Here is a 13,895-nt window from a genome sequence, read left to right as displayed (position 1 = left end):
AATTATAAATTCAATATATAAATCTAGTGATTTTATGCTAAGTGAAACAAGTCAGAGAAGAACAAGTATCATATGATTTCACTCATATGTGAACTTTAACAAAACAAATGACCCAAGAAAAGAGTCCAAAAAAAGACTTACATACAGAGAATGAACTGGGAGGGGGAGGTGGCTGGGTAAAATAGGTGAAGGAGATTAAGAATGCACTTTTAGTGATGAGTATTGTGATATATAGGAATGTTGTATTATTCCATTGTGTATCTGAGACAAATATAACACTGTATTAATTATATGTGAATTTTCATTTTTATTTAAATCTAAAGATTTTAAATTGTTCCTTTATGATAAAGCTCATTTTTTCTTTTAAAATTTTATCCTGGGTATTTAATTACTGAAAATCTGTATTTTTTACTTATTTACTAAAAAAACCCAACATCATAAAGATGCTCTATAAAGATTCCTATTATATTAACTTCTCTTTAGTTACTATAATCACTGATTTTATACCCAACACTTATTACAAAGAAAGAAACAAATCTACTGATAAATACGATATTACTTTCAGCCTAATGTTTAAATAAGGTTTAAATTTCAAAACATACACTGCCGCCTAAATAAACTATCTTAACAAGTAATGATTTGGGATGTTTTCCTCCAATTTTACACTCAGCTGAGGGAGCAAAAGCTATCATTACATTTTAAAAATAAAAAAGAAAGTAGGTCTAGGTTCCTGACCTTATTTTAGAAGGAAAAGCGGCTACTAAGGAATACAGACTCTAAGTGTAAAATTAATATGAGATATTGGACTTTGCAGAAGCCAAGACACACACATCGTTGATTAATGATGAAGTACAGCAGACCACTGATAAAATGTAAGATAAATGCTCAGGAAAACCTGGTATCTGAATCTGGCTGAAATATTCATACTCTGTCCTGATTCACTGCTCTGTAGCTCACAAATATGGAGGTAATAGATTTATACATGGTTACTCATATACATTCTATTTCTCTAATTATTTTAATTATAATAACGAGTAACACAAATACAGTGTAATATATTAATGCATAAGAACTGTATAAAAAGAATATACTAAAACAGGCCATGTAATATCCAAAGCTGCCCATATTATATATAAAATACATTTGTGAATGAAGATGTTATTAACAAATATATGCTCCTCAAAAACCTTTTAATTTTTTTACATATAGATGTGAAAATATAAGATCCTGGCTAATGATCTACTTTTTTTTTTTAAAGATTTTTATTTATTTATTTAACAGACAGATCACAAGTAGGCAGAGAGGCAGGCAGAGAGAGAGGAGGAAGCTGGCTCCCCGCTAAGCAGAGAGCCCGATGCGGGGCTTGATCCCAGGACCCTGGGATCATGACCTGAGCCGAAAGCAGAAGCTTTAACCCACTGAGCCACCCAGGTGCCCCTAATGATCTACATTTAATAATTATTAACCACAAATAAATTTCTGATTACCATAAAATCAATAATAGCTGAATTAATGTACTCACTCACTCGTTCAAGAAATATTTAATGAGATCCTACGCTGGGCTAGTTCAATGTCCCAGGGGCTAAATATATGAATGGTAGACATTAGAGTTTGTGAGAAAACAAAAATTATCTCAATGAACATAATCTCCATTACTATCTTTGTAGATCTGTCAGAGACTATTGCAAGCTAAGAAAGACAAACTCTCATAATTCTTCTTCCTAATCTACCAAATTATAAACTATGCAATTATAATGAATTATTGTATTATGTGTTATATATTTTATATAATGTATGCAATTACCTATAAATGATAATGTATCAGTTATCTCAGGAACATGACCTCTAATCAGAAAAGATATGTCTACTACCCAGGGCTTAATATATAGTAGGTATCTGGTAAACACCTAATGAATAAGTATGTAAATAGTTGTGGTATTTCAAGAGCAACAGCAATATGAGTTGGATAACCTAGTTATAAAAAAACTGAAATCTGTTCTAACAAAACTATCTCTACATCACATGCATAATCAGACTCCGGAAAAAAACAGCTTACAGCTTTGATGGAGAGTTCAAGAAGTTAAAATACAAGAATGAAAACTACTGTTTTACTAGTGTGTAGTGAGAAAAAAAAAATTCTAGTATATGTGCTCCAGAAGCAAGCAAAAAAAAGAAAATTCTAACTCCAGACTTTATTTAAACTCTATTCCTGCTGGAATCTCCTTCACCTCTTGGCCCGCCCCAGAGACCTGGGACTTCCCAGCCCCTCCCTACCACTGCATGAACCAATTCCTTTCAGAAAAAACATCAATCAGCCAGTCAGTGAGTATGTATGCGGCTCCAGATTCCTGCACTTTCAAACAGTACTGGAAGTCGTGGGAGACGAAGAAAAAAGGAGGGAGAAAAGAAAGAGACGGGCACATTTCTCTAAGTTTCAGATCCCTCATATATGATAATCCAGTTATCTCTTCAAGAATATTATGTTAATGAAATAATTTAACAACAGCTTCAAAAGTATGGCATGGCTACATGAACCTAAATTAATCAAAATTACTCAAGGAGAGTATGTAAGGAGAAACTGAGGCAACATAGTACAAGCCTTGCTCACTAAGAGGAAAAAAATGTGTTGTGGGTTGTAAATACATACCATAAAATGAGAGTAGTAAGAGATCCACAAAAACACAGGAATATCAAAACAACTAAAACTAACCACAAAATACTAATGTAACGTTTACAATAAGTTTGCTGAGTCTATCAAATAGCATAAACTCAAAAGCATATTATAAGAAATAAACCAAGTTGATACATACTTGTGACAAAAAATTTTTTTGTGAAAGTACAGCTATCAAAGGCAGCAATTTTCTCCTGTAAGACTACAACGAGGATCCTAAAATTAGAGGGGGAGGAAAAAAACAACAAAAAATGAGAATGCGAAATTCAGTAAATTAAATCATAAATAAGTTAAATCATTAGATTTAAAGAAGTATCCACTAATGCAATTTAGTCAAGAAACATCAGCCTCTTAAAATGTAAAAACAGAACCACAAAATCCTTACTGTAATCAAGAAAGACAGGATTAGAAGAAGAAAAGTCACAGAAGAAACTACAGCTCAAAACATTATTTTCCTCTAAATAAAACTTTATTTTCATTCATTATAAATCAAATAAATCTATCTTCATTAGGAATGTATGAAATCAATAAACTGCTGGCTATTTACTAAAAGTGTTTTTCCAGTGTGGGCTCGAAGTCATGGAATTAAACATAAAATGGATTTATGTAACCTGTCACTTAAAATGATTGCTGAATTTCCCAATGCAAGAGCAAAAGAAAGAAAGAAACCCAAGCTCAGACAACTGTTATTCAGTATAAATGAGTCATTTCTGATTGACTCAATATATTAAAATTTAATCAGAATCTCTATGAACTATATCTCTCCCCAGAACTCAAGATTTGTAAAAAAAAAAAAAAAAAATTAGAAAAATAAGAGTTAGAAAGTATTTTATAACCAAAATTCCTAAAATACATCCCAGATGAGGTTACTTTATAAATTATGTTTTTGAGTACTTTTCTTTGCATAACATTAATATAAAGATCCAAACTGCAAGGTTATTTTAATAATCAAATAAAAGATTACAATTGTTAAATATTTAACATGCTCAGGGTATTTTTCCAAATTTGGGGGAAGTAAATCTGAGTAACAGATGTTAATGATGAGTGGGGAAAAAAGAAAATGTTGTCTTTAACATGGATGCTTTATTAATCTTGTTCATTTGCTAATGCAGAACAAAATCCTTAACACAGCTGACAACACATAATAAATGATTCTGTCATGGCACTTAACATAAGAAACCAACCAATCATCAGACCCAGGTTAAAAGGCTTAGAGAATCCATAATAAAAAGGTGACAAACTCAAAAGAAAGAAAATGCAGAGACAAACAGAGATAAAAATGTTTTCTTATAATCAAGCAGCCCCTCCCCATAGTAGAGTAACATACAAAATCATTTCCATAAGGACGGATTAATTTATCATGAATATTCCTAAATCTAAAAGACTGTGCCATATCACTGATTTGGAAAACCAAATGCAGAATTAACCAGAGAATCAGATTTGACATTTTATAGAGCAAAATCTAAGCAGTATCCTGACATCCGCATGATAACTTTACCTCTAACCTTTACCACATTTGAATTCATGTAACTTCTAACTTTTTTAAAATTACAGAATGTGTCCAAATCAACAGGTGTTTTTGTTGGAACATATATCTTCAATGGTTTTTCATTTTTAAAAAAGGCGAATATGAACCTTTGCTACATCAAAAAAAATTCGAGAATTTTTTAATCACTTTTCATTAATGACATCTCATATTCATAAATCACTTTTATCTGCTTTTACTCCTACTCAGAAGTTTCACCATCATTAATCACCTATGATGAGCACACAGATGACTATGAAAAGATTAACTGCATCAATTTTATGGTAATTTATGTATGTTGAAATATTAAATGTGATCATTATTTCAGTTAAAATTAAAAGTAATAAACACAAAAATATCTGTTTTAAGAAAAGTTGACCTAACTGCATCATCCAGAAACAAAGTATTTGGAATAAGTACAGATTTACTGTAACAGTTCAAAAAAATAATGCCTGAAATACTTTTTTAAAAATTCAACTGCACTGCGTTTTTGTTTTCTAGTATATTTGTGTATTTGTACACATTTGTACACAAATGTACAGGTAAATTGTGACCTAAAAATCTTGTTTGTACTTAATCTCCCTTTCCAAAGTGTGTTTAAGTTTCTGTTTGACTAAATATGTACATAATCTATTTTGTGAGAACACAAAGGACACTTGAAGAAGAGCTTTCATTATATTTTCCCCAGGTTAAATATATTACCCACTAGATCCACCCACTCAATAATACTGATTTTGAATAATTTGATGTGTCATTGGATAATTACATTATCCCAGCAATAATATTTCTGTTTCCTATAATTTTGAGTTTGAAGTATAAATATGCATAATAATTAGATCTCTACTATAAATGGCACCCTATCACTGAACAGCTTTTCTTTGTCCTATTTCATTTTTCTGCTTGAATTCGAATACTTTTATCATTAGTATCAAACCCACATGTTCTTTTAGTTTATATTTGTCAGGTATGTCTTTACCTTCTTTTTACAGCCAACCTTTCTGAGTCATTCTTCGAATCTCTTTAAAATCTAACCTGAGAGTCTTTTATTACAAAATTTATTTTATATTGACACAGTATAAATTATTGTGTTTTCCACATTCCATGTATTTGTTTTTTTATGAGATGTAAGATTTACAGTTTCCATACGTGACCTCGATCAAGATATTTACCATTGCAGGGCTGCAGTTTTCTCAAATGTAAAAGGAAGTACTGAGTAACAGAGATTCTGAAAGCCCCTATCTTCCCTAATGTTCAGTGGCTATAAACTAATTCTTCATTGTCATTAGGACAGGTTCAACCCAGATCTGAGTATTTTCCTAGAAATGAAAGAAGGAAAATCTGCCTAGTCCATGTTTTAGTCTACTGAGAAATATAAAGAAATAACAACATTTAAAAGCCATTTTATTGTTCAGAATATGCTTTGTTTTGATGAATGTTAACAGGAAATTTATACTGCATATCACAAACCACAGATCCACATACATTCTATTCATTAACATTATGTTATGCATGTAAAAAAGTTCCTCAAAGCAATACTTAATCTTTGTACATTTGCTCAGATACTTTTCATTCTTTTCCATTTCAGTTTTTAAATGCTAGTTATGACTCACTAAACTTAATTCACTAATGGGTCAAGACCGGAAGTTTGATAACATTAATTCAGAAATCTTAACAGCTACTCCATTTGGCAGAATTCAGAAGGTATTTTGTGACTTCAAAATCATAGATGGCAAATGATACTAGTAGAGCTCTACCTGCCCGGGAGGTACCTTACTTTGAAAAACACATAAAGAAATGCTTACCGTTTGTTGCAATGGAGATCATAGATAGGTGTTTTAAACTGAATAGACTTGACCATCTCCCCAGTACGAAGTGAATAGAGATCTACACAACAGTAAGGTGGACTTGTGCTTAAAACAAACAAACAAAAAAAAAGCCATTATTTTTTTTAAAATGCGGTAGGGCCAGTAAACTCTACATTTTCAATGATTCATTATGTACTAACACAGTGGCCAACTGACCATAACAACAACCCAAAAAAATCAATTAAAAAATAATTTTTAAAAAAGAACATGTATGGATAAATCTGAAATAAAATACATGGATGATCAATTTAAAAACTCTACATTTTCTTATTAACATGATTATTAAACCCCTAATTAACATAAGGAAATTGATTTGAACTACTAAAAAAATCATAATATATCCCAATTAACTCATTTCAGAAATATAAAATTTGGGAAAAAGAAAATGAAACTCACCAAATTATTACTATAGAAAAGAAAAAAATCATAAGATTATCTTAATAAATGTAGATATGTATTTGATAAACTTAAAAACTTGTTAATGATAAGAAGTATTTCATTAATCTGATAAATTATAGCAACCTTAAAACTAATAAAAACTATCAACCATATATAATGGTAAAACACTGAAAATCTTCACCCTAAAATCAGAAACTAGAAAAGAATATTCATTATGAAACCACATCTACTCAACATAGTACATAAAGTCCTGTGCATAAGGCAAGAAAATAAATTACTATTCAGAAGAAATAAAGCTGTCATTACTTGCCAAGAACTTGACTGTGTAAGTATAAAACCCAGTAATACAAATCTGTACGTCAAAATATACATAAAGACAACCCCACAATAGGGGTGCCTGGGTGGCTCAGTATATTAAGCGTTTGCCTTCAGCTCAGGTCATGATCCCAGGGTCCTGGGACTGAGCCCTGAATCCAGCTCACTACTCAGCAGGGAGTCTGCTTCTAAACTCTGTCCCACACCCCCACTGCACTTTTCTCTCTTTCTCTCTGAAATAAATAAAATCTTTAAAAAAAAAAAAAAAAAAGACAACCTCACAATAAAGATGAACCATTAATATATACGTCATTAATATGGATTGTTAACTCATATATCAATTTACCCAAGTCACTAATACAACAGTGCTTGTATTTTTATAAATTAAGCACAAACCATTAAAAAATGAAATTTAAAAATATATATGTTGAATATATGAATATACTGAATACCTTGGAATAAATCTTAGATTTTGACATATTTACACAAAAAGAAACAAAACAGGGCGCCTGGGTGGCTCAGTGGATTAAGCCGCTGCCTTCGGCTCAGGTCATGATCTCAGGGTCCTGGGATCGAGTCCCGCATCGGGCTCTCTGCTCAGCAGGGAGCCTGCTTCCCTCTCTCTCTCTCTCTCTCTGGCTGCCTCTCTGTCTACTTGTGATTTCTCTCTGTCAAATAAATAAATCTTAAAAAAAAAAAAAAAAAAAAAGAAACAAAACAAAGCAAAATAAACTGAAGTACACATAACACAGGCTGACAGACTTTCTAAATTGATATAGTTCTACCCTAATAAAAAATTGACCAGAATGAGACCTCATTCTAAAATGTATATTGGGGCACCTGGGTGGCTCACAGGGTTAAAGCCTCTGCCTTTGGCTCAGGTCATGATCCCAGGGTCCTGGGAACAAGCCCTGCATCAGGCTCTCTGCTCAGTGGGGAGCTTGCTTCCCCCTCTCTCTCTCTGCCTGCCTCTCCACCTACTTGTGATCTATCTGTCAAATAAATAAATAAAATCTTAAAAAATAAAATGTATATAAGTATCCAGGGGCACTTGGGTGGTTCAGTGGATTAAGCCCGTGCCTTCAGCTCAGGTCATGATCTCAGGGTCCTGGGATCGAGCCCCGAATCGGGTCTGTGCTTGGAGGGGAGCCTACTTCCCCCTCTGTCTCTGCCTGCTCTCTGCCTACTTGTGATCTCTCTCTCTGTGCCAAATAAATAAATATATATATATTTTAAAAAATAATTTAAAAAATATTCATTCCACATGATCAGACTTAACTGGAATGGTACAGTAATTAAGACACTGAGTTCCTGACACTAGAACAGATGAAGAGATTGATGTTTCCATCTTAACAAAGTAGGAAAAGAATAGCAAGTTAAATCCAATAAAAGTTCAATGAGGGAACTAGTAGTATAATATGAAATGAAATGAAACTGGAGTAAGTAAAAGAAAAAGAATCTATGGAACTAAAGCCTCGTCTTCTGTAACCAATCTAAACCAATCTATAAAGAAACAAATACTTTAAATATCCCAATATCTATAAAAGAAACTGACCTTATAATTTAAAAGTTCTTACAGTGAAATCCTCAAAAATGGCTTCATTTGTAAATTCTATCAATAAATAAAAATGTTTAGATATCCTACTAAATAAAAACTTGAAAAAGAAAAGGAAAAATAGAACTATCATAACTATCATATGACCCAACAATTCCAACACTGGGTATTTGATGGAAAAAAAAAAAAAAAAAAGACTCACTCAAAAGGATATACTATGCACTGCCATGTTCATAGCAGCACTATTTACAACAGTCAGGACATGGAAGCAACCTGTGTCCATTAATGGATAAATGGATGGAGAAAATGAGTTAGATGCAGATATAGATACGCAATGGAGTATTAGTCAGGTATTTTATTTAAAAAAAAAAAAAAAAGGAAATCTTGCCATTTGTAACATGCATAGACCTTCAGGTCATTATGCTGAATGAAACAAGTCAGACAAAAACAAATACTGTATGAATTCACTAATATGTGAAATTCTAAAAAACAAAAAACCTGAACTCATCAATATAGAGAACAGACTAGGAGTTGCCAGAGGTAAGGGTATGCAAAATGGGAGAAGATAGTCAAAAGGAACAAACATCCAATTATAATATTAACAAGTCCTGCAGATGTAATATACAGCATGGTAACTAGAGTTAACAATTCTTTATTATATATTTAAAAGTTGTTAAGAGAGTAGATCTTAAAAGCTCTCACCAAAAGAAAAAAAATGGTTACTGTGTGGTGACAAATGTTAACTAGACTTACTGTGGTCACCATTTGCAATATATACAAATACCAAATCATTATATCATATACCTGAAGCTAATACAATGTCACAGAGCAATTATATCTCAATTTAAGGGAAAAATAGGTATTATAATACTGGTCTGAGCAAAGAAATACAGGTCAAGGGAACAGAAAAGAGAGCCATAAATAAATTCACACATATGGCAAAATGATTTTCACCAAAAAAAACGTATAATTAAGCGATGAAAAAAACAGTTTTTGAACAAATATCGCCTTTAAAAATTAGATATTTGCATGGAAGGAATTAAATTTTCCCCTAACTTACATACAAAAATTAACTCAAAAATGGATCACAGTCTAACATAAGGACCAAACATAAGAACCAAATAGCTTCTAGAACAAAATTTAGATAAAATCTATTTCTTAAACAAGAAAAAGCATGAGTTACAGACATACTGATAACCCAAAATGATCAAAATTATCAACTTTTATATTTAAAAATGAACAAGCAAGTCCCATATTGTGAGGAAATATTTTCAAAAGATGTATCTGACAAAGGATTTGAATCCAGAACATAAAAAGAACTCTTATCATTCAATAACAATGATACATACAACACATTTTAAAGGCCATAATATTTTAAAAGACACTTTACCAAGGAAGATAACGAGACATCAACTAAGTGCTTGAAAAGGTGCTGAACAGTGAAATGCACATTAAAACCACTAAACCACTAAGGGATACCACTACACTCACTAGAATGGCTAAAATTTAAAAGGCTGGTAATACAAGAATGCAAAGTAATTAAAATGTCATATATTGCTGTTGGGAATGCAAAATGGCACAGTCACTCTGAAAAATAGTTAAGCAGCTTTTATACATTAAACATACCCTTACCATATGTCACATCTAGGTAATTTGTTATTCATAATAACAAAACATTAATGTAGATCAATAGGTGAATGGATAAACATATTGTGATATACTGAAGCAATGGAATATTATTCAGCAATTTTAAAGAACGAGTTATCCATACAACAACATAAATGAATCTCAAAACCATTATGAAGTAGAAAAAAGCCAGAAACAGAGTCTACGCACTGCATGAGTCCGTTTCCATGAAAAGGCAGAAAGGTAAAACTATAATCATAGGAAGTAATCAGTGGTTGCCAAGGGGCAGGGAAAGAGGGAAATAACATGAAAAATGTATGGGATGCTGAAAACATTGCTGTGTCTTGTTTATGGAGGATCCTTACACAACTGTATACAACTGGCCAAACTGGAGGAGGGGAAGAACCGAATAAAACCTGAACTTCTATCTATAAAATTTTTTTCCTAATGTTCCCAACTAATTAATCCAGTCCTCCGCTGAGAAGCAATGAGTTAATAATGAATGAAATCTAACATTTTGCCAGACCAACCGAGAAGAAAAAAACAGCTTGTCACCTTCAATTAGCAGCTCATTATAGCACAGTACACTAGAAACCTGAATTCTGATCATTTCACTGGCATCCATACAACGTCACAACTGAGATTCTTTCTGCAGAAAACCTTCAACAGAAGTGGACAAAACAAATGCTATGAAGGCTCAGTTTAGATTTGACCAAGCAAGGCTTGGAAGAATTTATATATGGAAAAAAACTCTTATTCAATGACTAACAGAAAAAGTTCTTTTAAAACAAGAGTTTTCAGAAAGTCACACATTCATAATGGAGTCATGTTATCTGCCAATGGCACAGTTGTGTACACGCCTGACATATCCTTTTGTTCTCTATCTTTCTCTCTTTTTAAAAGCCTTGACTATTTCCCTGGAACACAGCAAGACAATCTTAATTTTCCTCATGGATAGGCTGATGAGAAAGTTTTCCATAACATCACCAGTATGCATGCCCCATAACAGAAAGAACGTATGTTAAACTAAAACTAAAACATACAAACATGAAATAAGCTTTTACTTTGCACTCTAATACACACCAGGAAGTGCCACAAGAAAGCTGTACAGAGAATGAGTCTTCATTAGACCTCTAGAACTCAAATGGGTTAACATTTTAACAGGTTTGTGTTTGACATTTTAATCATAAAGCTATCACTTAACTTTACAATAAGCCTAATTAATTATTTAAGGAAAAAAGTTCCATATAGAATTGTTGAGAGCCAAATTTAAAATGTAACTGAATATATTGGAAGCAAACAGCAAAGATTGGAAAGAAATCAGGAATGATACAATTTTTATTACTAAATGGTTGGCTCAGGAAGTCTAACTTGTGGCCCCAGCTTCTCTGTCTTTCCAATACATAGATATCAACATGCATAGTATAAAGTTATGTTGTACTTTTCATGACAAATACAAATACAAATAGAACTGAACACAAATCATCCTTAACTGACCTCTTTGCTAGCTTGTTCTCTAACTAGCTTGAGTAACCAAGAATGTAGCTGAAAAATTTTGTATCAGAATAATCTGTTACCTATTGTACCCATGACCTATACCCATAAGGGATATTATTAAGCTTTTCTTACAATGGGAAAACTCCTCCCACAGTCAGTGGTATGGTATTTACACAATTCATTCATTTCAGTGAGGAGTGCTGATGAGAACTATTTGAAGGGCAAATTTTTTTTAAAGTTTCCATTATTGAAAATACAATGGTTAAATTAAGAATTAAGGAACTGGGCACTTGGGTGGCTCAGTTGGTTAAGCGACTGCCTTCAGCTCAGGTCATGATCCCAGAGTCCTGGGATCAAGTCCATCATTGGGTTCCCAGCTCCATAAGGAGTCTGCTTCTCCCTCTGACCTTCTCCCCTCTCACATTCTCTCTCTCTCTCTCTCTCTAATAAATAAATAAAATCTTATTTTAAAAAAAGGAACTATAAAACAAAATATATTCCTTAAAAGAAAAATATTTAAATATTATAAATATAGAAGATAAACAATAAAATACTAAACATTTCCATCTAAATACCTTGCCTACTTCAGTATACCTTCTCTGTAATACTTCTCATATTAAAAAACATTAATATAAATATATTTATTATTTTTTTATTTTTAGAGTTTTTGCTTCACAGCAAAATTGAGTAGAAGATACAGAGATTTTCCACATACTCTTCTTTCATGCATAGAATACCCTTTATCAACATCCCCCATCAGAATGGAATGTTTGCTATAACTGATGAACCTATAATGACATACAATCACCCAAGTCCACAGCTTACATAAGTGTTCACTCTTGGTATTACACATTCTATAGATTTGGACAAATTTATAATGACATATATCCAACATTAGAGTATCATAAAGAATAAACTCATTACCCTAAAATTCCTGTATGCTTTGCCTATTCACCCCTCCTTCAATTACCCTTGCAAACACTGATCTTTTTACTATCTCCACAGTTTTGCCTTTACCAGAGTAGAACTGAAATCACAGAAGATGTAGTCTTTTCAGACTGACTTCTTTCACTTAGCAATATGCATTTAACTTTCCTCCATTCCTTTTTATGGCTTAATAGCTCACTTTAGTCCTGATCAACATTCCATTACTCAGATGTACCAGTTTCTTTACCCATTCATTCACTGAAGGGTATCTTGATGGTTCCATGTTCTTGTAATTATAAATAAAACTAATATAAACACTTGTGTGCACTTTTTTGTGCAAATATAAATTTTCTACACCTCTGGGTAAATACCAAGCAAGGTAATTTCATTCATCATATGGTAAGAGTTTAGCTTTGTATGAAATTGCCAAACTATCAAAGTGGTTTTACTATTTTGCATTCCTACCAGAAATGAATGAGCATTCCTATTGCTCTACAGCCTTACCAGCATTTGATGTTATCAGTTTTCTGGAGTTTGGCCATTCTAACAGGTGTGTAGTAGTATCTCATAACTGTTTCAATTTGAATGTCCCTGATGATTTATAAGATATGGAGCATATTTTCATATGCTCCTTTGACATCTATACATTGGAGGTGAGGTGAGGTCTTTTGCCCCATTTTTAATCAGGTTTTTCATTTACTTTTGTTGGATTTTGAGAGATCACTATATATTTAGATACCTGCCCTTTGTTAGATGTGTATTTTCCAAGTGTTTTCTCCCAGTCTGTGTTTCATATTCTATTGACAGTGTTTTCGAAGAGCAGAAGTATTTAATTTTAATGATATCCAACTTTTTTAAAGATTTTTTTGTTTATTTATTTGACAGATCACAAGTAGGCAGAGAGGCAGGCAGAGAGAGGAGGAAGCAGACTCTCTGCTGAGCAGAGAGCCTGATGTGGGGCTCGATCCCAGGACCCTGGGATCATGACCCGAGCCGAAAGCAGAGGCTTTAACCCACTGAGCCACCCAAGCACCCCGATATCCAACTTTTGTTCAGAAAATTGAATCTGTGAAATATAAGATAAACCTCCAAAACATTTCTAGAATGAAAGGAAATGAATAAAAGGGATGAAATGGAAAAAAGCAGATAAAAAGAACTGAACGTAGAGATTCAATTTACGGAAATACATATTATTGAAGAAATTCTGCCTTAAGACTGTATGATCTATCCCCACCTGATAGTTTCCAACCTGCCACCCTATGCTATTTCTTACCTTTGGGCCTCCACAATCATGTAAGCCAATTCCTTTAAAAGAAAATCATGTTGAATCACTGCATTTTACACGTGAAACTAATATAACATTGTATGTTAACTATACCAGAATTAAAATAAAATAACTTCTTAAAGAAAGAAAACTCCAGAAACCAATACTGTACTGTATGTTAACTTAAAAAAATTTAAATTAAAAACAAAATTAAGGGCGCCTGGGTGGCTCAGTGGGTTAAGCCGCTGCCT

The 13,895-nt window shown here is 32.6% G+C and overlaps 1 protein-coding gene across 13 annotated transcripts in view; it reads right to left on the bottom strand.

Moving 5' to 3' along the window:
* Nucleotides 1–13,895, bottom strand: part of BCAS3 (BCAS3 microtubule associated cell migration factor) — a 584,337-nt gene that overhangs the window by 441,602 nt on the left and 128,840 nt on the right. For all 13 annotated transcript variants that reach the window (XR_014304944.1, XM_082707501.1, XM_082707499.1 and 10 more), the window contains exons 8-9: nucleotides 5,999–6,106; nucleotides 2,811–2,887 (exon numbers count right to left, since the gene is read on the bottom strand). Coding sequence is in view for 12 of the 13 variants with exons in the window: in XM_082707501.1 (XP_082563627.1) it covers nucleotides 2,811–2,887; nucleotides 5,999–6,106 (185 nt within the window). In the remaining variant the exon portion in view is untranslated. The remainder of the gene's footprint in view (nucleotides 1–2,810; nucleotides 2,888–5,998; nucleotides 6,107–13,895) is intronic.

This window comes from Mustela nivalis (assembly GCF_964662115.1).
Source record: "Mustela nivalis genome assembly, chromosome: 17".
In the NCBI taxonomy this organism is placed as follows: Eukaryota; Metazoa; Chordata; class Mammalia; order Carnivora; family Mustelidae; genus Mustela; species Mustela nivalis.
This window is presented reverse-complemented; position numbering and strand designations above follow the sequence as displayed.